The 25592-nt window shown below is 41.6% G+C and overlaps 1 protein-coding gene and 1 long non-coding RNA gene across 2 annotated transcripts in view; one reads left to right on the top strand and one right to left on the bottom strand.

Annotated features, from left to right (window-relative positions):
- Window positions 1-12072: 12072 nt before the first annotated feature.
- LOC125912544 (cytochrome P450 2J2) overlaps window positions 12073-25592 on the bottom strand; it is a 30142-nt gene continuing 16622 nt past the window's right edge. The window contains exons 5-9 of the mRNA XM_049617067.1: window positions 24481-24657; window positions 22281-22422; window positions 19269-19456; window positions 16297-16435; window positions 12073-12501 (exon numbers count right to left, since the gene is read on the bottom strand). Coding sequence (XP_049473024.1) covers window positions 12323-12501; window positions 16297-16435; window positions 19269-19456; window positions 22281-22422; window positions 24481-24657 — 825 coding nt within the window. The 3' untranslated portion in view covers window positions 12073-12322. The remainder of the gene's footprint in view (window positions 12502-16296; window positions 16436-19268; window positions 19457-22280; window positions 22423-24480; window positions 24658-25592) is intronic.
- LOC125912545 (uncharacterized) lies at window positions 16735-19008 on the top strand. Its single transcript, XR_007454774.1, has 2 exons — window positions 16735-16818; window positions 18821-19008. It is a non-coding gene; the product is annotated as an uncharacterized LOC125912545 (long non-coding RNA).

Raw genomic sequence — 25592 nt, 5'->3', positions numbered from 1 at the left:
TGCCAACTGCGTACCTGTCAGCATATGTCTGGACTAGGGGTCAGCAAACGTTCTGTAAGAGACAGATGGTAAACAGTTGAGTAAACACTGTCGGCTTTTTGAGCCATATGATGTCTCCCAAGTACTGGACTCTGCTGTAAGTGTGAAAACAGCAACCATAAACAAATATGTAAACAAAATGGGTGTTGTTGCATTTCAATAAAATTTTATTGACAAAAAACTGGCAGGAGGATGGATGTGGCCTGCAGGCTGTAGACCCCTGGTCCAGATTTTATTTTCCGCCTTTCGTTGCATATGTGAGTATTGTTCCATTTACAGTATTATTCATTTAGATACTTGCTTTTTAGATTATCTACCAGTACACTTTTCCTAATCACTGAAAATACAAGAATTTCATACTGCATTTAGGTCTCTTAAGATTAGGGAGCATCTGTCAGGATATATTGTTTCATCAGGGTTACTTCTGTTGACTACCTCTTAGATTTTGATGGTTTTTATTGGTGCAATTATATTGTTGGTTTGCTTTTTTGTATATTCCTATAGTCTGCCTGCCTGCAACTTTTAGTGAAATGAAATAGCCCTGTGAAAATATTTTAGCATGCTGATTAAAATTTTCCAAATATTATAGCGTTTTGGTATATTTTGGTCAGTGTAGGACATCTGCTCCTTTGGTGTTTACTATTTGCTCATAATTGAGATTTTACAAGTTCTTCAAGCTCCCTTTTATTGGAATTTGTTGTAAAACATCAATTTCAATAATTTAGTATTTTCACAGTCGATTGCTCATAAATTTTCAATTATTATATTTGGAATTTCTAAATAATTTGTGCAATTTCTGAATAAGGACAGAAAGCTAGATTCTTTTTTAATAGAGAAAAAGCAAATTTTGTGATTTATCACTTTTCTAGTTGATAAGTAGAATTTAAAATGCTTGATACAGGAGTATTTATACAAGACTAATGTAAAGTTCTGTATTATTGTGATTAACCTTATGGAAATTCAGGAACTGATCAGAAGTGAGATTATTTTCCACATCTGGTTAATGTAGTGAGATTGACACCCTGTGGGTGGTACAGCATTATAAATATTCATCACGAACTATGATTTATGTCTGTGTTTGGAGTGCATATGCCAGGGAAGAGAAAGCCAGCATCTATCTGTCTGTATGGTAAGGTCTTGAATGCCCCACTGATAAAAGTACAACCCCAGACCAGTTTGGAAGCGATCTTTAATTTTGAGCATTTGCTCTAAGGTTAATATTCCTTTCTCTTTTTAAGTTAAAAGTGTGTATACATATGACAATGATCACTTAATGTATTGAGAAATATTTGAAGTTTATTCTGTTTTTTTTTTTTTTTCAGTGAATCAGGCTGTTGAACTCTTATGATTTAGTATAGATTAAGAATTAATGTCTTATCTAGAAACACTAAACTGAGTATCCCTCATTAAGATGTCATCATCTGATAACTGGATTGCTAATTTGAATGTTAGATAATGCTTCTACATCTACACCTGTTTCTGTATAGTGGCACATTGGGCTCTATGGGGTGGCTTTTAGGCCACAGTACTATGTTAGGTTCTCTATAGGCATATCTAATGAGAAACATTCCTATGTAAAAATGTGTATGTATGGCTGTATGCATACATTCCTGTTGTGAACCTGTACATTACAAAGAAGTAGCTTGGGAATTTGTAAAGCATAGCCATTAAAGAAAATAGTGTGCAGTTATTAAACTTGATGTAGCTTAAATGTTACGTTTAGTTTACAAAGGTTCTTTCTATTTTCTATGGCAAAAGACTTTGACACTTGAAAAATAGAAGCAATACTTGATTTATTTTTGTAAGTATTTAGGATATTATTTTAAATAAATGATTGTCCAATAACAATATAATAGTTGTGAAACGTTTTAAATAAACTTTCTGATTTCTGTGTCTGACAGTGATGGTGGATTTTTAGTGGCTACAAGTGCACATTTATTTGCTGCTTTAAATAAAGGACTTAAAATATTTAGTTTGTTAAAGAAAAAATAATTGCATTAATTCTTCTAATTTAGTTTTTCATTTGAATTTTTTGGTGAATGAGAAGGTGTGTAGGAGTGATTTTTTTGGTGTTCCCTTTTTATGTCTCCAGTTTCACATGGGGATCTAGACATTTTCCATTATCATGAAATCCAGAATATTTCTGGGTTTTCTTTGGCAGAGATTGCTGCTTATCCCTCAATATCCATTATCCCCTTCTTCCTTTGGTAACAGAATGCCATATTTTAGCTTGTGATTTAACTATCCAGTGACCGGGGGGTGGGGAGGATAACTACTTTCCAGACCCCATTGTAACTACATGGGGCCATTTAAGGTCTGGCCAAAGAGATGTGACCCTCAGGGACGATGGAATAACAAAGACTAAGGAGCTTGGATCCCTGATACCACCATTTAGCCATATCAGCTGCCACTTCCCACCTGAATTTCTCTTAAGCAATGTTTCTTAAAGCCACTTTGTTTTGTTTTGTTTTGTTTTGTTTTGTTTTGTTTTGTTGTTTCCAGCATCCTTATTTCCCATTCTATACATATGTGTCACAATGAATTGTGAAATTTTTAGGAAAGTACAACATGTCTTGGAAAGGCTTAATTCTGTTGCTGCTAATAGATGCCCAGTAAATATTTGTTTTATCACATGAATGAAGTTCATGTGCCAGACATGCAAAAATGAGAATAAAGTCCCATCTCACTTTAGATAGATCCCCATGTTGCCAAAAGAACATGATTCCACAAATTGGACTTTCTGAATTTTACAATAAATGCTGGCCCAACATCATCCCATAATTTTGTGATTAGTTCCCTACCAGAGATTCTTGACCTATACTGACCAATGTAGTGGTTCTAGCCACAATATGTATTTAAACAAATTTTAATTAAGTTGTATTTCCTCATTAGCCTAGTGGCTACAGTATTGGTCAGTGCAAGTAAAGAAATTTCTATCATCACAAAAAATTGAATTGGACAGCTTGTTCTAGATGCCTAGGTTGAATGGACACATTCTACATCTCTGAAGTTTCCAGTGATATGTGACCACAGAAATGTCGTGAAGTGAAACCTTCAGACACCTTCCTGCACACAGTGACACGCTCAGGGATAGAGCTGAAGTTGGATTGTTAAGCCGGCCGTGATTGTGATGGTGAAACACTTGGTTCCCTTGCCCAGCTGGGCCACAGCAACTTGCTCCCAGTAAGTAGTAAAACTTGCAGTTCAGACCTGCTGCTTGCTTTACCTCAAATATTTCCCTCTTTCATAAATCCTTCCAAGTTTTCTCGAATAAGATGACAGATCTGTCTTTCTGAAGTTTTCCAATTCTTTGTCTTAGTGACCGTAATGTGATCAACCTTTTTTTTTTTTTTTTTTTTTTTTTAATGCCCCACTACACTAAGTTTCTTGAGGTCATTGGCCATATCTGGTTCATCTCTGTTTCCCCTCCAGCACTTGGCACAGTATCTTCTGCACAGTCGATACATACATACTAGCTGAACTAGACTTGCTGATGATGGACAGAATGTTTTCTTTAGAAATCCAGTCTCAAGACGCTCTGAAGAGATAAGGGAAATGCATTAAAGGAGTATCTGAGTGGGCAAGAAATTAAGAAATGCTCCACCCGTGGATTCAATAAACTGTTGCACATGGATCGGTATCTCTGAGAGAAATGCAGAAAAACACTTGAGAGAGACTTGTGCATACCAGGTGACTAAGGAAATACCCACGCTGAAACAGGTAAGAAGAGCTGAGGCACACTTTCACCATAAACCCCACCCCCAGCAAAGCACCACACAATTGGGTGGAGCCCTGCCCCCACCCCCAACAAGCAGCTTCTCCCTAGGGAGTGAAAGGCTTGGACCATGCATCTAGCATCCCGACTTTTATGGTTGCTACCTAAAGAACTAGCTTCTAACTAAGGCATCATCTCTGGGAGCTGATGAGGCCTGGGATGTGCTAGTGTCCTGGGACCTCAAACAACAAGGACATGGTTTTAAGTGGGCACACAAACACTTCCCAGGGCCCTTCCCTTGGCTCAGTGCTGAGTGGCAGGCAATAAAGCTCAGTTCCCTGCTTCACCCTTGGATGGGTCTGACTGCACATCTAGCACTGTAACTTTTCCAGCTGCTGCCTGAGGGCTGGCCTAGTCATCAGCTTGCATATAGAAGCTGATGGGGTAGGCAATCCCCAGTCCTCTGAAAGCATGATCAAACTGGTGGGTACTTCCTGTATTGACCCTCCTACCCCACCGCCCCTGGCTGACTCCAGTGAAAAAAACCTAGCCATCAGCTTCTCCCTGGAAGGAGTTGAACTCTACATCTAGTGCCCTCACTTTTCCAGCTGCTGCCTGAGGGTCTAACTTCTAACTTTCTTCTCTCTAGGAGTTGACAAGGCCCAGCCTTCAGTAGTCCCTTCGGGTGCACAGAGAAAGCGACAGCTTTCAATGATCCTGTAGGCTCTTCTTAGGACTCCTCATCTCAGCTCGCTCCAGCAATAAAACCCAGCACCTCTCTGGAAGGTAGACTATACTACCACCCTGACTTTTCCAGTTGCCAACCGACAACCTGGCTTCTAACTTGCCTGTTTCTGGGAGCTGATTGCACAGGTAATGACTAATGTCTGGGATTTTTGAAAAGGTGTATGGGTACTTACTTCCTGCAGCTCCTATACTCAGCAATGCTGCAGCAGTAAAACCAAGTCCCCAGCTGCTCCCTAGAAACAGATGGACTTTAGACCTAACCTCCCTCCCCTCAGCCTTTCCAGCCACTACCCAAGGGACTGGCTTCTGACCCAGCTAGGAGAGCTATGTGACTCAACATTTATGAGGACCCTGGGGCAACAGGAGACAAAGTAGCCATTTGAAAGAGTGTGTGGCCTAAATGAGGGAGGAGGAATTTGCCACAGTTCCTCTGCCCAGCTCAGTGATAAACTCTGGCTCCTAGCTTCTCCCTGAGGAGGGAAGGAATTGGACTACACATGTAGTGTTCCAACTTTTCCAGCTGCTGTGTGAGGAATTGGCTTTTACCTCACCTGTCTGGAGGCGCTAACAGGACTTGGCATTCTCTGCTCTCCTGGGGGCCACCAAAAACAAGGATGACAGCTTGGACAAGCACAGAGGTTTGAGAGGCATCCACAATCTCTGGCCAGGCTGATTTGTGAGGCTCATCTCCTATGTGAGGCCAGTCTGTGAAGACTTGGAGAGGTGGGTGTTTTATCTAATGTACAGAAAGCAACATAGAGTGTCAAGGAAAATGAAGAAAGAGGAAAACCTGTTCTGGATAACAGAACAAGGTAAATCTCCAGAAACTGACCCTAATGTAATGGAGATTTGTGATTTACCTAACAGAAAATGAAAAATAATGATCATAACAATGTTCACCAAACTCAGGACGACAACGCATGAGCAGAGTTAGAATATAAACAAAGAGAAAATATTAAAAAGTACCAAGCAGAAATCATAGAGTCAAAGAATACAATAACTGAACTGAAAACTTAAAAAATGAGCTTTACTAACAGAGTGTATCAAACAGATGAAAAGATCAATGAAACTAAAAGGTCATTGGAAATCATTCAGTAAAATGGGCACAAAGAAAAAAGAATGAAAATGTGAAGATAGCTTAAGGGACTTAAGTAATACTCCTTATGGGAGTCCTGGAAGGAAGAAAGAGAAATGGGTGGAAAGCTTTACTCAAAGAAATAATACCGGAAAGCTTTCCAAACCTGGGAGAAAAAAATAGAAAACCAGATCCATAAAGCCCAAGACATACCAAATAAGATGAAGGAGACTCACACCAAGACAAACTGTCAAAAGTTAAAGACAGAATTTTGAAACAGCAAAAGAAAAATGGCATATTACACACAAGGGAACCCCTTAAGACTATGGGCAGAGTTTTCAGCAAAATCTTGCAGTCTGAATATACATAGTGGGACCATATATTCAGAAACCTGAAAGGAAAAAGAACAAAAACAAAAACTACCTATCAGGAGTACTAATCCTGACATACATGTCCTTCAAAAATAAAAAGGAGGTAAAGACTCTTAGATAAACAAAAGCTGAAGGAATTCATTACTGCTAGACCTGCCTGACAAGAATTACTAAAGGGAGAGGGGGTGGCCTGGGTGGCTCAGTGGGTTAAGTGTCAGACTCTTGATTTCTGGTCAGGTCATGACCTAGTGAGGGTCAGGCTCAGGGTGGAGCATGCAGTTTGCTTTAGATTCTCTCTCCCCCTCACCCCCTGCCCCTCCTCCATCATGTGCTTGGGCTCACTCTCAAAAAAAAAAATACTAAAGGGGGTTCTTCAAGTTGAATGAAAGAATGCTAAATAGCAACAACACAAGAACATAAGGAGGTATGAAACTCACTGGCCAAGGTAAATATAGACAAAAACAGAATACTGTGTTACTATTATAGTGGTGAGTAAATGACGAGAGTATTCACAGCAACTATAAATGATGTTGATGCATACACAATATAAATAGTTGTTGACTGTGACATCATTAGTATACAATGGGGGGAGGAGGAAAGGTAAAAGTGTAGAGATTTGTTTATACATGAAGTTACCCACTTGAAATAGATTGTTATAACCACAGTTTACGTAAGCCCCACATTAACTACATAGAAAATACTTACAGAAGTTACACAAAAGAAAATGAGCAAAGAATAAAAGCCTATCCATAGGAAAAAAAAAAAAAAACCATAAAGGAGGATAGCAGGAGAGAAGACGAAAAGAGCTACAAAACAAACAAATCAGTTAACAAAATGGTAATAAATTCTTCTGTATCAATATTTTAGATAAAAATTGATTAAACTTTTCAATCAAAAGATACAGACGCTGAATGGATTAAAAAAAAAAAAAGCAAGACTGTGTGCTATCCATAATAAATAATAGGGCAGGCTAAAAAGTAAGGGGATATTAGAAATGGAAGACAGTCCTCTGATGTGGCAATAAGAAGAAATCAGGAGTATTTTTCAACCTTTGAAAAAGAAGGAAACACTGCCATTTGCAACAAGGGTGAACCTGGAGGACATGGTAAGTGAAGTAGGACAGACAGACAAAGAGAAATACTGCATGATCTCACTTAAATGTGAAATCTAAGAAGCCGAACTCATAAATGCACAGGGTAAAATTGTGGTTGCCAGGGGCTGGGGGGTGTGGGAAATGGGGAGATGTTCACTAAAGTGTACAAAAAGGTTCAGTTATGTGGGGTGAAAAGTTCTGGAGATCTAATGTTCATCGTGGTGATGATAGTTAACACTACTGCATTTTGTACTTGACATTTTCTAGGAGGATAGATCTTCACCACCACCACCACCATCTCCCGCCACACACACACAAGGTTAACTATAAAGAGGATGAAAGAGGATGGATAAGTTATGTAGCTTGATTGTGGTGATTTTTTTCACAGTGCATACTTACATACAAAGACAAGTTGCACACCAAAAATATGTGCAAAAATATCTCACATTAAAGTCTTTTAAACTGAAATAAATATTAGTTAGAATTTATTAATAATTTAAAGCTGTTAAAAATAACTCATCTTAAGTTTTTTTTGTTTCATAAATCCACTGTCTGGGCATCCTCAGGGAGTTTCTGTTGTTTGCTCTGGATCCTGTGTGTCGGCCATAGTTTCCTGTTTCTTTACGTGGTTTATAACTTGTTTGTTAAAAATTTGACATTTTAAATGGTATAATGAGGAGACTCTGGAGATCAGGAACCACCCAGGTCTGTTATTATTGCTGTTGTTATTTTTGTTGCTTGTTGTCTGGTGACTTTCTGGGGCTGATTCTGTAAAATTTCTTTCCTCCTTAAGGGCAGCCGGTGGGCATTCTCCTCTGTTAGCACTGAGTTCAGCTACCCTGTGGACAGAAGTTTCCTTAAATGCCTTGAAGCCTCTCAGGGCTCTCCATAGGAGTCAGGTTACATCTGACACTCTAGCAGGTACTTTACAACTCTGTCTTAGCCTTCATTTCCTGCTTTCCTCCTGTGAGCCTCAGGCTTGGCCAGAGTGAGAGATCTGGGCCTTGCCAGGTCCTCCCTGGCCACACACATGGTCCTTGCATGTACCTGGCCATTTAGATTCCCAGAAATATGCCAGAACTGTTGGAAGCCCCATGGACATCTCCTTCCCGGGTTTTCCCTTTTCATCCTCTCCTTAGCACCGTTGGGTATTGCCACCTGGGGTGACCACAGTGTGGTACAATTGTTACCGATTTTTGTTTTAAACGAATGCCTTATGGTGTGGTTCACACAGACTGAACTTTGAGTCAGGTCAAATAAAGATACGCCCTAAAAATGGGGTTTTTCAAGGAACTGCCAGACAGGTCAGGTAGCGACCGCTGTTTGGGCACGGTGCCTTCGGGCTGCTCCAGCCGCCCACCCTCCGCACTCCACCCCTACCATGCTCCCTCCAGTGGTTGCTTGGCACTTGGCTGTCTCAGCTCCATAGTTGGGAGGCTGCTGCTTTCCAAGGAGACTGCAGAGCTGGGGAGAAGAGAGCAGGGATAGGGCAGGTTCACATGCCACAGCGCTTGCCGTTCTGATTGAGACCCAGCTCTTTTATTTTTATTTTTTCTGCCTTAAACACATGCTCAGATTGTTGCAAGACTTTGGTTACTTTTCAGGGTTCCAGAAATGCTGACTCTGACAACTTTTGCTACTTTGCTTGTTGCTTTTATAGAGGAGTGGCTTTTGGAGGTCCTTGATTTGCCATTTCGGAAGTTCTTCTCCCCACAAATCAGGATTCTGGAAGTAGCAGGGACCTTAGTATGCAGTCTCTGACTGTGAACTTGAGGCACATAGAACTAAGAGGCTTCTTGCACAGCAGCAGGAAATGCTTGCCACCCTGCACCTTTAAAGCTTCTGTTCTGCCGTAGTCACTTGGCGGCTCACCCCCAGCCCATAGGTCCAACAAACATTTACCGAGCATCTCCTATATGCACCAAAACTCAGGCACAGGCACCCCCAAAAAGCTCAGGGTAACTGGGAGAGATTACATGGATATAGGACTTTAAAGCTTTGGAATAAAACTCTCAGAGAATGAAGGAGGAAGCAACCAACCAGCTGAGAGTCAAGAAAAATGTCATTGAAGAGCTGACATGTAGGGCTAGGTATGCCACGTGTGATGAGAGACTTCTTATAGAAAAAAATAGCTTATATAAAGACGTGAAAATGACAGAGGACCTAACCTGTCTAGGGAATTGATAGGAGCTCACTAGTTTGGCAGAAATACTGAGAGACATGGTTGATGAGGTGAGCAGCTTTCCGATCACAAAAATTATCCTACGCCCGCCCGGCCAAGGAGCAGGCCCCTACCCGTGGCCATCCACAGTCCAACTCCAGAGGATGCCACTCACTACGAGGGGAGGACAGCCAGTGGTAGCACCTGGGGTTTCACCATGCAGCAGCCCTGCGAAAGGGCCTATGCTGACCCTGGAGTCAGTAGGGGGAACATATTGTTCTGTGACTCCAGTGAGGAAAAGATCAAATTGTCTAGAAAAAAAGGCGTAGAAATAACAAAAATGTTTTGTCTGAAATAACTATAATAGCATTGCAACCACAATTTATTATATGCCAAATACACTGTTACTTTGTTTAATATAATATATACGATATACACTATATATAATATATAAATTTATGTTTAAGTATTTAATATGTATTAAAGTAACATTTTATATATTATGTATATATAGAGACACACATATATTTGGTGTTCACAGTAACTACAAACATAAATCTATATGGTCCTCACAATTAAAATGCTGATGTGTCTGTCAGTTTAGGATAACTTATGCTGCATAACTAATAATCCCAAAGTCTTAGTGGCTCAAAACAAAATAGGTTTGTCATATCTCGTGTCCATCTTGAATCAGCTAGGACTCTGCTTTCTGTCTTTGTCACCTGGATGTAGGCTGCAGACCCTTATCTGGGACATTGCTAGTCTCATGGCAGAGAAAAAAGAAACATGTTGAACTTGTGGAACTTGTGCTCTCATTTTACTGAGCGAATGTCATGGCCATTCTTGGATGTATCAGGGTGATTATATAAAAAAGTCCCGTGGAAAGAGCACCACAAAGAAAGGCAACCCAGAGAGGGATAGTGGGTCTTTTGACCAGTCTCATAATTTACCACAGCAGGTGTTATTTAATTCTATTTTGCAGATTAGGATGTGAATTCAGGAAGATAAAGTAGCCTGTTTAATTCACAAGCAAAAGTGAATAAATGGTAAAACTCAGAACTGAATTCAGGCCTGGCCCCCAGTCACCTGACTCTCCATGCTATACTCCCCCACCCCACCCACATCTTTTAATGTTGTTATATATATGACAAGAGCCCTGTGATATCTTTGGACCTTTCATGTACTGGGGCTAAGAGAAGCCTCTCTTCTGACCCTGACTGTTGCAACAGGCATCATCAGAGATTCTGTGCCAGCCCCTGAAAGTGACCCGTTGCATTTGACCCTTTATTCTTGCTTAATTTCATTTCTTATCTGCTTCAAAAGCACAGGGAAAAGTTCTTAGCTTTTCAGAGCAGAACACATAGCTCACGGTGAATGCACAGAAACACAGTGTGAACCAGACAGTACAAAATACCCATCCAGGGACATCAGCCTGTTCTTGAGAACTAAGCCTGGGGAAGAGGGATAGGTGGCCCCATTCCAGAAAGCCACCTGGGAAATGGAAGGAAACAGTGAGGTCAGAACAAACCTGTACTCCTTCACTGTGTTCCTAAAGGATTATAACAGAAGTTGGCATCAGGACTGAGAAACAGGTCATTAGAATGAGGTGACAAGGACAGAGGCGCAGCGGCAGAGATCTGATTTGGAGCGATTGGTCCAATCTAACATTAGCCCACAATTATTCTACCTTATTTTATCCATTAATTCACTATTGAGCCCTATCATGTTCAGGGCACTGTTCTTAAACCAGACGGATACTGTTCCTGCCCTGTAGGAATGTATTCGTTAACTATTGTCGTATAACAATACAGCTGAAAACATAGTGGCTTCAAACAACCATTTAACTCACACATCTAAGGTGAGCGGTTTAGGCTGAGTTCAGTTGGGCAACTCTTGTCTCAGCTGGGATCACTCATGCATCTACGTTCGTTCGGCTGCTGGATGTGCTCAGGTCCAGCTCACGTCGGAGGGTCTGAGCACAGCTCGGGTGGTTGGGTAGCTGGCAGCCAGGGCAACATAACAGTAATGCCTGAGCTATGTGTTTCTCGTCATCCATCAGGGTAACAGGAGCTTGATTCAGTGGTGGTAACAAAGTTCCAAATAGCAGGCAGAAGCACACAGAGTCTCTACCTTAGGGAAAAAAAGATCTTCTATGTGGTTTAGTCCAGTTTCCCAGGTGGCTTTGTGTGTGTTTGCATTGGGGTTGGTGTCAAAACTCCACGGACCATGAGTGTTACTCGGCCTTCCATTTTATGGCCATTGTCTCCCTTCAGCAAATACGTACAGAAGGGTTGAGCAGGATCCTGGCATTTCTGGTTCCCTACTATACCAGGGCTCAGTTGAGTTTAGGCTGGTAATACTTACCATTCAAAAACTGACCCATCTACTTGCAAGAAAACTCACACCCACCACATAGTTAAATCCAATGCGAACAGCTTGAGAATAAATGCCTGATAGAGGAATTGAGGCAAAGAGTGACCCTCAAAGAAGATAATTCCACATTGTTTCCCAAACCTGTTCCCCAGGTTTAGTTGACAGTGGTTGCCTTCTGCTTGCTCCTGAGTTCAAGGCCAAGGTAGTGTTTCTTTAGGTAAACCTTACAAACTGCTGCTTCTTAGAAACCCGCCTATACATAGGGGGTGACAGTTGCCCTGCTGACTTGCCAGAGGGCCATTCTGAGGCCGGAGCAAGATAATGCTTGCACAGTGCTACCACGAGTGAGCGCATTTGTGGCTAGCCTCTGGCTGCCTCAGGGTCCACATTCTAACTCTTACCAACCATTTGGCACCACTTTGACCTGAGCTACCTCCACAGGCCAGAAGCAAATCCGTGTCTAAGGAAGCTGGCAAGAAAGAGGCAGATTTCAGCTAGAACTTTTATGATAAGCTTTATGGTTTCCGAATCACTCAAAGTCCATTCTCCCTCTGGTTTTTGTAATAGTTCTTCCTTGAGAGCAGGAACCAGTATCTGCTTTTCATCTCCTGGATGAAAAGGGTAAATCATTCACAACGTAAAAGATCTGCTCAAGGCTCCATCAGAGGAGACAGCAAAGCTGGGATTTGCATGGAGCTTCCTGAATCCAATTCCTCCGATCGTCCCTCAGGGTCACTCCCTGACAACTTCAAGACCGAGGGACTGCACAGAGGCGGTGGCTGACTGGGGAGACTGTGATGCCCATTCTGAACTTCAGACTCAACTTCTCATTGTCGGGGGCCCTGAAGGTAAATTTTTGCACAAGGGAAGTGAGGAAGATAAACAGCTCAGACTTGGCCAACTGTTCTCCAAGGCACACCCGCTTTCCTGGAAGACAAAAGCATAAGATAGGTCATCTTCCCATCTAATGTGGGGCTGACATCTACTTCTTGCAAAACCTGAGTAGGAGAAGGGGCTGGAAGGCCCCACGGCTTTACGTATGGAGGCTCCTTTAATCTGATAGCCAGCCAGGCCGAGTATAAGTCTGGACTCCAATGCTTTCAAGGGTCAAGCAGCTGACTCACAGGGCGAAGGTACAGGGTGAGGGACCAGAAGAGGAGGGAGGCCTGGGTTGACCTAGAAGGTGAATGTGTAGCCTGAAGACTTTTCAAAATCAATCAGCAAACAACAACACTAGCAGATAACAAAACTGTTGAAAAGTAGAAGCCATTGAATGTCAGAGCAGGTTTTCTAAAATGTAGGACATCTGTCCCCCATGTCGTGTTTTCCTTCTTAATGACTGGGGACCTCATGGCCATTGATGGCCCTCTGCATTGGAATTATCTCAGGTTTCCTCCTTGAATAGTCCGTCTTATATACAGTGGTCTTTCCCCCAGTGGGGTTTTTGCTTCTGATGTGGGGCCCTTGCTGGATCTCTTAGCTCACACTTGGCACCAACCTAGCCACATCCCAATCCCTGTTAGTGAGGGAGGACCTGGAAGCAGAAGAAGGGAGAGCCAATTCAACTCCTCCAATTCTAGCCCTGTGATTTGGGACTAATTAAGTAACCTCTTCAGTTATCAAGGGAAACGTGTGTGTGTGTGTGTGTGTGTGTGTGTGTGAGAGAGAGAGAGTGTGTGTGTGTAAGATGGGAACCTTATTTTATATATTGTGTGGGCTACATACTGAATCCAAATAGAGCAAAGAATTCAATAACTTACACAGCAAAACAAAGTATTTTAACATATCACCTGGATAATAATAAATATTCTAGCTGCGAAAGAGCTTAGCATTAACTTCATCTGGTTAATTCTCAAAAATTGGAAGAATATGATTGAAAATACTTCTTAAGTGAAACATTTTGGGTGGCAATATTATTAAGATAGCTTTCTGTATGTTACAGTTATTTATTTACTGTTATACTTTCCCTATCATGCCTTTTATTCTGAAACACTTTCAAAGTACAGAAAAGTTGCAAAAATAATACAAAGAGCTTGTTTCTCCCAAGTTATATGAGCATACACTGTCTACATTACCTGTGAACTCTTTAGTTATGTGTTTCCTACAAACAGGGACATTCTCCGACATAACTACAATATAACCACCAACTCAAGGAAACACTGATGCATCACCACCATTTCCTCCTGAGATCCCCAGTCAGGTTTTGCCAGTGGTCCCGATAGTGCCCTTTATTGTAAAAGGACCAGTTGAGTGTTAGCTGTTGCATTTGGCTGACATGCAAGTGATGCTTCAACTTCTATGACTGGCATTTTTTTTTTTTTTTTTACAAAGCTGTTTATTTTAATTGCAGGATAGATAACATACAGTGTTATATTAGTTTCAGGAGTACACCATAGTGCTCCAACAGTTCTATTCATTCCTCAGTGCTCCTCACAACAGGTGCACTCCTTAATCCCCATCACTTTTTCACCCATCCCCCACCCACCTCCCCTCTGGTAACCCTCAGTTTGTTCTCTATAGTTAAGAGTCTGTTTCTTGGTTTGTCTTTCTCTCTTCTTCTTTTTTTTTTTTTCCTTTACTGGTTTGCTTTGTTTCTTAAATTCCACCTATGAGTGAAATATGGTATTTGTCTTTCTCTGACTTATTTCGCTTAGCATTACACTCTCTAGCTCCACCCATTCTCCTCCTTGGGATCTTATGACTACCATGTAAACAAACTCAGGCTAGCTTGACAGAGAATGAGAGGTAACATGGAAAGCCCTGTGGTTGCAGCTGAGGTCCCAGATCAGCCTTTCAGCCAGCTGACCTCCCAAACACATAAACACACCCACCTAAGACCAGAACTCCCTAACTGAAGTGTAGATTTGTAAGCACTAATATTGTTTTAATAACTTATCATTTTGAGCCACTGCGTTCGAGGACTGTTTGTTATGCGTACGTATGCTGACACCTGTGGAATGAACTCTGAATCAAAGTGAAAGGGACTTGAAGGGGGAAGAGAGTTATATTCTAGTTGTGCTAAAGACACCAGTAGATGAGAAGTATAAAACCTTAACTCGTAGGCCCTGTTCTGCCTCATTCCTTGGATAAGAAACCACTCTCTTATTCTTAGTTTCCTTATATGAAGAAAGGAAATACTGATCGCTTTCCTAGTTATTAATAACTGGGTGGCTGCAAAGATTAAATGAGATAATGTGCTTGCAAATGAAGTCTGTAATTAAGAGGGTGTGATAAAATTCTCAATAGCAAAGCACCAGTGAGGCAAAAATAATTATAATCCAATCCTTGAAATAGACGGCTGGGACTTGGTACTGAAATATAAAACTTGAAGTTACTGTAGACAGAAGACTGGAAGGTATTCCTATATCTCACAGCAGCTTTCCTATCAGGGAGGGATTTGTCCAATGTGAGCAAAGATGACTTGGAATCAGGTGAAGAAAGACAAAGAAGCTCTAATCAGAAATCAGCCCAGATAACAGGGCGGTGCTGCACCTTGGACTTCAGGTCTTATCACATGGGTTCAAATTCCAGTTCCTCCCCTTCTGAGCCCTAGTGTCATCAACAGCAAAAGGATATTGGATCAGAAAAGCAATCTGTATTTATTTTTAAGTTAATGATAAGCAGACTATCGTGCATTCCACAGTATGGGCTCCGTGTAGCATTTAGTTATATGTATATAACTAAATAATACATTATTATATATACGTACATATATGTGTATGTTTAGGAGACAGTGCTAAGAAGAACACAGGCTTTAGTTTTTGATAAATCTGGTTAACACTGAGTTCTAGCTCTGCCACATGAATTTGATGACTTTAGATCATCTAAGTTACCCTTCTAAGCCTCAGTCTCTTTATCTTTGAAGTGGTTCTAGTAATGTGAACCCTGCAATGTTACACCAGAGCACATGCTAATGAGAGCAGTTTTTTTTTTCTTTTCCACTTCATTCATTGTCAAATCCTCAGAGTTGATGCTTGACACGTAATAGATGCCCAAGAAATCTTTATAGAATTCAGGAATCAGGGAATTACTTGAAAAAAATCTAAGCAAAATACCCTAACTCAATACCTGGAATATTCTAAGAATTTTTGTTATTCATTTTACAATGTTAAGAATTAAAACACCCTTTTGGAACTGGCTGGCTTAGAAACATGTGAGAGTTTTCACTACATCCTCTTTTGTACTTTACAAGCTTTGTACCATATAAATGTATTAGCCAGATTTTTAAAGGGTAATTAAAATTGTAAAAATCAAAAGCGCCTCTTAGGGTAGAATCCCACCTAGTTAGGACAGTGGCATCCAGAGTCATTCCTGATGGCCATAATGATAAACAAGTAGCCCCTTTCCTTGCCCCACCCCCATCCTATTTTTATAAATTGCCTCTAGCTCTATGTGAGTGGGTGGCTTTTAAAAAGAACTTGAGACATTTAAAACCTCTATAGAGATAGCAAATATCCAACCTTCTTTGTGAGCGAGAGATGGGGACTGAATCTCTGTCCCCAGTGTTCTGGGGAACAGAACAAAGTAAAGCTAAAACCTCCATCAGATGCAAGCAAGGTCTGAGGAAGTAAGGAATCCACAGGTGTGGAGAACAGCAGGAGGGGAGTCACACTGAACAGGGCTATCTGGAAACCTTCAAAAAGCCAAGCATGAAGGGGAAAAGGGTAGGGAAGGGCCAAAAGAGGGACTGTGGATTCTCACACTCCTTTTGTCACAACTCACCTACTGAGAAAGGCAGAAAGTATTCCCTTTTCTTAAACTGTCCATTCTCCAGAAAATGCTCCGGATTGAACCTGTCGGGGGTGGCCCATTCTGTTGGGTCCCTGTGCAGTGCAGTCAGATTGGTAACGATCACGGTTCCCTAGAAAAGGCAGAAAACACTCAGGCGAGGCTTGACCCATGCAACACGTGTACTCAGAAGTGCAGCAGTCACCTGACTCCCATGCCTGGGCTTGACCACACCCCAGACTCCCTCACACTCCCCAACTCACTGTCTTCTGAGCCTAATCCCTACCCAGCCCCCCCACCCCCCCAGCCACCCTGCTCTTTGCAATGGTATAGCTTAAAATGATGGGCTTGCAGGGAATTTTATCAGAGAAGTGTAGCTTCTACTGACTGCAGAATGGATCTTTCTACAGGGACATGTCTACACCAGAGAGAATAATGCAACAGCTAGCTAGTCAGTACCATACCCAAATCAACCCAGCCGCTCAGCGAAGTGATAACTCTGGCAGCTCTCCCCAGGTAAAAGATACCCCATGCATCTCTCTTTTTCCCATTCTCTTCCCTTTAGTGTCTGGTATACTCCACAGAAGGCTTAATAATAGGATCAGGTCCCCCAGTGAAGGGAACCACTATTCATCGAAGGACACAACAAGAAACGAGAAGTCCTCTGTGTTGTCTCCCTTTCCCTCATTCTGCCTTCATCCAATCCTTTAGTGAGGCAGCTCACTTTTACTTTAAATGTCTCTTGGTTCTGTCACTTCCATTCTGTGTCCACCCCCGCCTCTGATCCAGGCTACCAGCTGCCTTGCCTACAGTCTTGTAAGAGCTGCCCACCATGCCCGTGGCCTCTCTCCCCTTTCAATCTGCTCCACGCTCTAAAAGCAGAGTGAGCTTTGGACATGATAGAATGATGCCAACCCCCAGCCGCCCACCCACACCTTGAACACCCTTCACTGGCTTCCCATCACCCTTAGGGGAGAGACCCATCTCCTGACCCCTGTCTGGACCACTCTCCTTCTTCCTGCACTTGCACTCCAGACGCCGCCTTTCAGCTTCCCAAACATGCTATGTTCCCACTCATTTCTAGGCCTTTTTATAAGCTGTTCTCCTTGCCTGGATGCCCTTCCTCCCTACTTTGTCACTGAGCTAACTCTCCATCACTCGTTAATCCTCAGCTCACACACCACTTCCCTTTGAAAGCCCTCTCAGACCACTCGTGCCCCTCCTCCCCATTCCAGCTGGCCTGTATCTTTATGGAAACCAGTGGGTTCTCCCCTCTGGGCAGTTTCCATGGTTTGTAAGTATATACTTGCATGATTATTTTGTTCAGAGTTGTTTTCCCAGGTGGGAGCCTTTTAGATGCTTACTGGATATTTGTTAAGTTAGTAAATCACTGCTATTTTGAGCACTTTCTACACTAAACACTACATGCATGACCTCATTTTCTCTCCAACCATGAAGTAGTTTTAAATGGCATTTTACAGATAGATAAGTCTTAGCTCTGAGAGGTTAAGTGATATGCCCACAGTTACGCAGTGGGAAGAGGTAAAACCGTGATCTGTACAAGGTCTAGTTCATGTCAAAGGCATGGCTCCTGGCCTCTACAAGATATAGTCACTAAGATCTCTCAGTTCCCAGGATCTTTATTAAAGCTGATCTTTAAAGCCAGTGCTAGAATGAGTCTGTTGAGCTAAATGAATTGCTAGAAAAATGCAAACTGCACCTGTGAAATAATTTAGAGTTAAGCCTTCACCCACGAGATGTCTATCAATAAGAAAACAGTGAATGGAAACAGCCGTAGGAATAGGACAGGAATAGGTAAGCTCCCCTGGTTCTGCCTATTGAGAGAAGTTGCCGGTAAGACACACACAGAGGGATCTAGACAAACTGGAATGGATCCACAGAAGCCGACCTACACCCTGAGAAAGCAAAGGAACTGTAAATGTGCAATGTGCAGAGACGACACCAGAGGGCAGAGGAGAGCTGTCTGCCTAGATCTTAAGACTGGTGGGCAGAGCGAGAACAGAATTTCCTTTGTGAGGACAGGAATTTAACAGGGGCCAACTGAGAACACTTGCAGGGAGACTCTTTTAAAGTCCAAGTAAGGCAACTCCTGTGGAGAGAACATGGTGTAGTACAAAAAAGATGAGCCTGGGAAACAAAACCGATCTGGTTCTGGAACCCAACTCTTGTCACTTTGTAGTTGAGAGATCTTATGCAAGCTTTATCACTCCTGAACCTCGAGTTTCCAATTTATAAAATGGGAATAATAGGTATTCTGAAGACTGATGAATACATTTTGAAAGAATCTATATAGCCCATGTTACATACTCATTGCTTAATAAGTATTGGTTCCTTTCTCTCTTTTTCTAATAATTCATATTGCATACACCTGGACTGGTTTCCTTTGTGAGGCAGTCCCATGACAGGTCTGTAAGTAAAAGCTGGAAAAAGTACTCCAGCATTAACGTGATATTGACCCAGGTGGTCTCAAATGTCCCTTCCTATTTTAATATTCTAGAACCCCAGGATTGTGAAGCAGAATTTTCCAAGTCTGGCAGGTTCCTAGCGCTGTGAGAAGCTCCACAAAGGCAAAGAAAAGGGCTCCGTGGCAAAGTCTGAGAACTGCTGCTTGCTGTATCCCCACAAAGACGCATAATGCACATTACATAGTAAAAACAAACAAACAAATAAAAAAACCCACTGAGACATCCCACAGCAAAGAAAAGCCGGTCTCTGCCTAAACATATTTGACCTAGGAATCCCCTTTCCCCTCCCTAATACCTATTAACATCTCATTGGATTAATGTTCCAAAGATCACACATGGAGAAAAAAACTAGTATTATCTCAGGTATAATATATCTCTTTCCCATTTAAGTGATTCCCTAAGGCAAGAGTATGAGTCACTTTCCAGTTCAGAGCTCTAAAAGATGGGTTTGAAGATCTGAGGCTGAGAGTCCCTGGTTACCTTGGGCAGGTAGTAGCCAGCTAGCGTGGTATCCTCTATCACTTCCCTGGGCACATTCAGGGGGATGATGTTTCCCATTCGTTGCACCTCATGGATGAAGGCATTGGTGTAGGGCATGGACTCTCGAGCGGCTGTGCTTGGTATGTGCGACTGGCCAATCACCCTGTCGATCTCAGCTTGGACTTTTTCTGGAAAAGAAGGTTCTATTATTCTCCTCTTCCACAACTTTCCTTAAGCCTGATTAAACTAAAGAATGGCATCCAGGATCAAAATGACTAAAACTATAGCAGGCTGTATAGGCTCTGATTTCTCAGGAACTATATGAGTAGAAAGTGGGCCTGGGTTTTAGACAAATCTGGTTGCAAACTCTTGCTCTACAACATTACTACTGCAAGTTACTTAAACTCTGTGAGCCTGTTTTCTCTTCTTACCAGTAAGGATAAATCTACCTTCCTCTTAAGGACGTCTTGAGATTTACACGAACTGGTTTAGGTGAGCACCCAACACATCAAAGACGCTTCTAATTGTGCCCCAATATAGCTGTTTTCCTTTTTTTTTTTTTTTCTACAATAAGAGATTTTTAGCTGGATGCCTGGTTACCCAGCTACATACTACATTTCCCAGATTCCCTTGTAAGTGTGACCATGTGATTAAGTTCTGGTCAATAGAATAATGTAGAAGGAATGTTTGGTACTTGAAACATGTCCTTAAAGGAAGGGTGTTTCCTTCTTCCCTTCCAACTTGTGGAAAGGCAGCCCTCAAGGTGAGCCATCTTTAAGAGTATAAACAAGGCCATCATTCTAGATACAACAGAGCAACATGTTGGAAGAAGCTTAGAACCCAAAGTGCTCTGCTGAGTCAAGCTTAGATTTTTTAATTTTGACAGAAATAAGAATTTTTTAAATATATTTTATTTGTACAAAATATATTTATATTTTTTATTTTAAAATATATATTATAAACATTATAATATATAATATAAATAAATATTTATTTAAAAAATATATATATACATATATATATATGTATATATATATATATATATACATGGCTCTGTGCTAAGTGTGGAGCCCAACATGGGGCTTGATCCCATGACCCTGGGATCTTGACCTGAGCTGAAATCAAGAGTCAGACGCTCAACTGACTGAGCCACCCAGGCACCCCTAGAACTTTTTTTCCTGACCATTTAATGAGTTTTGAAAATTATGGTAAAATATATGTGGCCTAAAATTTACCATGCTAACCACATCTAAGTGTATAGTTTAATAATGTTATGTATATTCACATTGTGCAACCAATCTCCAGAACTTTTTACCTTGAGAAACTGAAACTGTACATCCACTAAACAATAACTTCTCATTTTCTCCTACCCTAACTCCTGGCAACCCCCATTCTACTTTGTTTCTATGAATTTGCCTACCCTAGAAACCTCATAGAAATGGAATTATACAGTATATGTCTTTTTGTGACTGTATTATTTAATTTAGCATAATGTCTTCAAGGTTCATCAGTGTTATAACACATGTCAGAAATGCCTTCCTGTTTAAGGATGAATAATATTGCATTGTATTCCATATTTTATTCATCCTTTCTTCCATTGATAGACACTTGGGTTGTTTCTACCTTTTGGCTATTGTGAATAATGGTGCTGTGAAGATGACTATAAACTTCTATCATTTAAAATTTTTGTTTAATATTTATTTTTGAGAAAGAGAGAGAGAGAGAGAGCAAGTAGGGGAGGGGCAGAGAGAGAGGGAGACACAGAGCCTGAAGCAGCCTCCAGGCTCTGAGCTTGAACTCACGGACTGTGAGATCATGACCTGAGCTGAAGTTGGATGCTCAACTGACTGAGCCACCCAGGTGCCTTATCATTTTAAGCTATTGTTATTTTGGAGACCCTATTACAGAAGCCAACTCTATATCCTAATGAGATAGCTTTTAAACTTTTTAGAAAATGTAATTCAGAGTTCCAAACGCATTTTACATCATGAATCATAAAACATACTTTTATGTAAATATATGGAAAGAAATAAAGTTTGATGAACAATCTTATCCTTCGTACATGGGAAGTACTCTGATCTTTATTTTTATTTTAGGAAAAAATGTTGGTCTTGATCCACTAAATTGATTTTATATCCCGTTAATAAACTGTTATCCAAAGTTTGAAAAACTGTATCCTAGCATCCCATCTCTCCAGCTCAAATTTGCTCTGGGTCCTGGAGAGAAAAAAAAAAAAAAAAAAAAGATTATAATAGTCACTGCCTTTGAATGGATGACAGTCTTTGGGGAAGACATATGAATAATGTGCAATCACATAGTAATGGAGGTGTGTTAGGTCATCTCTAGAGGAGGAAAATAATCCAGTAATAATAAAGTCATCTCTAGAGTAAGGAGTTTCCTATTAGAGTGGGGAAGCATCTTAGAGGAGGTTGTATTTGAGCAGATTCTTCAGGCACACCTGGTGATTTACCATGTAGAGAAAATGGGGAAGCAGATGAGAGGGAAGAACAAGCTTGATGGCGGAGGCATGAATAAGGACAGTGCAAAGCAAACAGCATGTAATTTAGTGAGGGCACCATGTACGGTGGGTGGAGCTAAGGCTGGACAGGCAGAAGAAGGAACATCAGAGAACATGATATGCCAGACTCAGGAGTCTGAACATTATCCACAGGCCAATGGAAGACATGACGTAAAAGGCTAGAAGCTTGTAACAAGATACATTCGTATAAGAATGTAAGTCTTTTCCTGAACCTCACCACAGTGTCCATTGACTTCACTGTTTTCACTCTAGATTCTGAGTTTCCTGAGGGCAGGGACTCTGTTACACTGGGATTATGTGAACCCATCACAGTCCTAACAGGAAAATTGAAGAATGTGCCCATTCTCAAGTCTACGTCACCTCAAGACTGTTTTTCCATTCTACCATCCTATCTTCTAGTCCCAACTTGGGGGCCGTATGCTCTAGGAGACACCATTCTGTCCTGCCCCAGGCGCACTCACTGGCATGCTCACCTTGGATTTCTGGGTATAAGGCCAAATAAAGCAGACCCCAGCGCAGTGTTGTGGAAGTTGTCTCCGTTCCAGCAAAGAAGAGGTCCAGGGTGCTGTAGATGAGGTTTTCTTCGTGGAAACTTGAAGTAGCATTGCCCCTATTCTAGAAAGCACAGGGTTATAGGTTTATTCAGTGGGTTCTTGGTTGCTACAACACACAGGGGCTTCATCCTAGGGAGAGAATGTGGAAGAAAAGATTCCCAGGAGAAATATCTTTCCCTTTGGCCATCTCAAGAGGTAGAGACTTATTACAGCAATATCATTAGCATCCTCTCGCCCCAAGTGCTGGAAACTTCTGCTGGCTTTGGTGGATGAAAATCAAGACACTTATTTTTTTTTTATATCTATAATTTGGGAGAATCTATTAGTACAGTGGGAAGAGAAGCAGTTCAGTGGAACAACAGACTAGGGTTCCAATATTAGCTACACCATTCACTCTCTGTATGACCTAGGGCAAGTCACTTAATCTCTCTGTGCTTCAGTTTCCTGTTTCAGAAAATAGCAATGAAATACACATGCCCCTTAAGATGACACTATAAATTACATGAGATGAAAAGAGCACATAACAAATACTCAACGTGTTTGTACTGATACCAGGAAGAATAATCTGAATTCCTCTTATGGAGAACAATGCTCGTATCTCCCTGTTAATGTCTTCCTTTCTAGGTGAAACCACTCTCATTCCATCAACCATTCCTCATGGAATTCCTTCATCTTTACCACTTTGCCCCGGAAGCTTCAATTTGCCAACAATCTGCTCAGTGTGTGGCTCCATACCTGCACAGCATTTAGCAAGTGACGTCTCCTCCTTTGTGGAGAAATCAATGCTTCTACTAATGTTATGCCAGTAAGGTGAGATAAAAGGGGAGATGGATAGAAACCTACCAGTCTGGTCAATCCCAAGAGGAGACACAACTAATCTGACGAGTCAACGATTATGACAGTGATACTGATGCATCGAGGTATATTGAACACAGGGGTGACTGGGCTAAAGGCTACACATCCAATTTGGCTTTTCCCTCCTTCTTTCCTATAATGTTGGAAAGTAGATGATAGCAAGATCAAAGAGGAAGGCAGAAGTCCCACTCAGGCCCTGAGGCTGAACCCTGGCATCCAACTCAGCTTTTCTTGTGTTCTGCACTGGGGGGTGAGGGAAGGGGCAGGCAACTGGGCCCAGATCCAAATAACAATGAAAGAGTTCTTTGAAGCTCAACTGTTAGCTTTCCTTTTGTGTATAGCTCCTTCAGATATGGGCAAAGAGCATAGAATAGAAGATGAACAGGCAGTATTTGAGTATCCCCAAGGACTCAAGCCAAATATCATTTACCCCTATCCTTATTTCTACCTGCCTCATCAATCCTGAATTAATGCTGCTTCTACACTCTGAAATACTGCTTCTATTTTGACTCCCCGTGGTAAGCTAAATAATGACCCACAGAGATGTCCATATCCTAGTCTCTGGAACCTGTGGGTGTTACCTTATATGCTAAAAGGGACATTGTAGATACGATTAAGTTAAAAATTTTGATATGGCAAGAGGCTCCTGGATGGCTCAGTCGGTTGAGCATTCTACTTCAGCTCAGGTCATGATCTCATGGTTCATAAGCCTGAACCCCTCGTTGGGCTCTGTGCTGACAGCTCAGAGCCTAGAGCCTGCTTCAGATTCTGTGTCTTCCTCTTCTCTCTGCCCCTCCCCTACTCACACTCTGTCCTTCTGTACTAAATAAACATTAAAAAATTAAAAAAAAAAAAAAAGAATTTTGATATGGGAAGATGATTCTGGATCATTCCAGTGGCTCCAAAGTAATTACAAAGGTCTTTATAAGAGAGAGGCAAGAGAAGGACGGTAGCAGAGGAGATGTTCCATGCTGGCTTTGAAGATGGAAAAAGGGGCCATGAACAAAGGCAGCCTCTAGAAGCTGGAGAAGTCAAGGAAACAGATTCTTTTCTAGGGCCTCCAGAAGGGACCAGCCTTGCCAGCACCTTGATTTTAGCCCAGTAACACTGATTTCAGACTTCTGACCTCCAGAACTATAAGAGAATAAACGTGTGTCGTTTGGAGCTCCCAGGTTTGTGGTAATTTGTTACAGCAGCAATAGGAAATGAGTACGCTCCCATTTGCTCTTTAAGAACAAACAGGAAACAACTCTGATTTCCTCACCTTTTCCATCTCCTTGAGGTAAGCGTCAATAAAATCTCTTGTTTGGTCAGGATTCCAGTCTCTCTTGTGGTTTTCAATCATCTGAGCAACGAACAATTTCAGTTTCTCCCAGTTGCTAAAGAGTGTTTGGTGGGGTCCAGGAAGAAATTTCATAATCCATGGAAATACATTGTAGAGCTAAGTGAGAAAAACGAAACACTCAGAGAGACAATTTGGTGCCAATTTTTCGCTTTTTGAGGCAAAACAATGGATATTCTCTTTCCATCTCTCACTTACTGGCTCTTAAAACCTTGGGGTCACCTTGACTCTTGTCTGTCACCCTCTAGCAAAGCACTTCAGCACTCCATCTAAAATGTGTCCAGTTTCAGACCACGGCTCACCACCCCAGCCACGTTCCCCCCTAACAAACACCCAACATTTCTCACCTGGATGCTGTGCTAGGCTTCATCAGCCTCACTGATTCCATTCTTAACCCCCTCCAGGTCTGTTTTCCAGAGCTGCCAGGGGCATCACTTTATACCTTCATCAGATCATTTCACTCCTTGGCTCTCAATCCTCCAATGACTTGCCATGGCTTTCGGACAAAGCTCTACATAATGCTCCTGGCCTATAAGCTCTGCATGGGCCAGCCACCGCACACACCTGTCACCTCCTTTGCTATCACTTCCCGCCATCTTGCTCTTTCTCACTCTCTCCAGTGCAGCACCACTGGCCCCTGTGATGACATCAAGGATGTTCTTGTTTGGGTCTTTGCATTTGCTATTCCTTCCACCTAGAACACTCTTCCTCTGAAATCTGTATAACTCTGGCCCCTCGCTTCATTAGGGTGCTGTTCAAATGTCACCTCCTTGGAGTGGTCTTAGCCTGATGATCCTATAACCCCTGCCAGCCTCTCTCCATTCCCATATCCTATTTTATTCTCCTTCATGGTAATTATCACAAGTAAGTGTGTGTGTGTGTGTGTGTGTGTGTGTGTAAGATATAGATAGATGATAGATGCATATCTTATGGATTTGTCTGCCCTGCTATGATGTAATCTCCATGTAGATAAGACATATTTTACTGAAATAAAGTATTTTTGAAAACATTTTCTCTAATAATATCTTCTGGTA

The sequence above is a fragment of the Panthera uncia genome (genome assembly GCF_023721935.1).
Source record: "Panthera uncia isolate 11264 chromosome C1 unlocalized genomic scaffold, Puncia_PCG_1.0 HiC_scaffold_4, whole genome shotgun sequence".
Taxonomy (NCBI): domain Eukaryota; kingdom Metazoa; phylum Chordata; class Mammalia; order Carnivora; family Felidae; genus Panthera; species Panthera uncia.
This window is presented reverse-complemented; position numbering and strand designations above follow the sequence as displayed.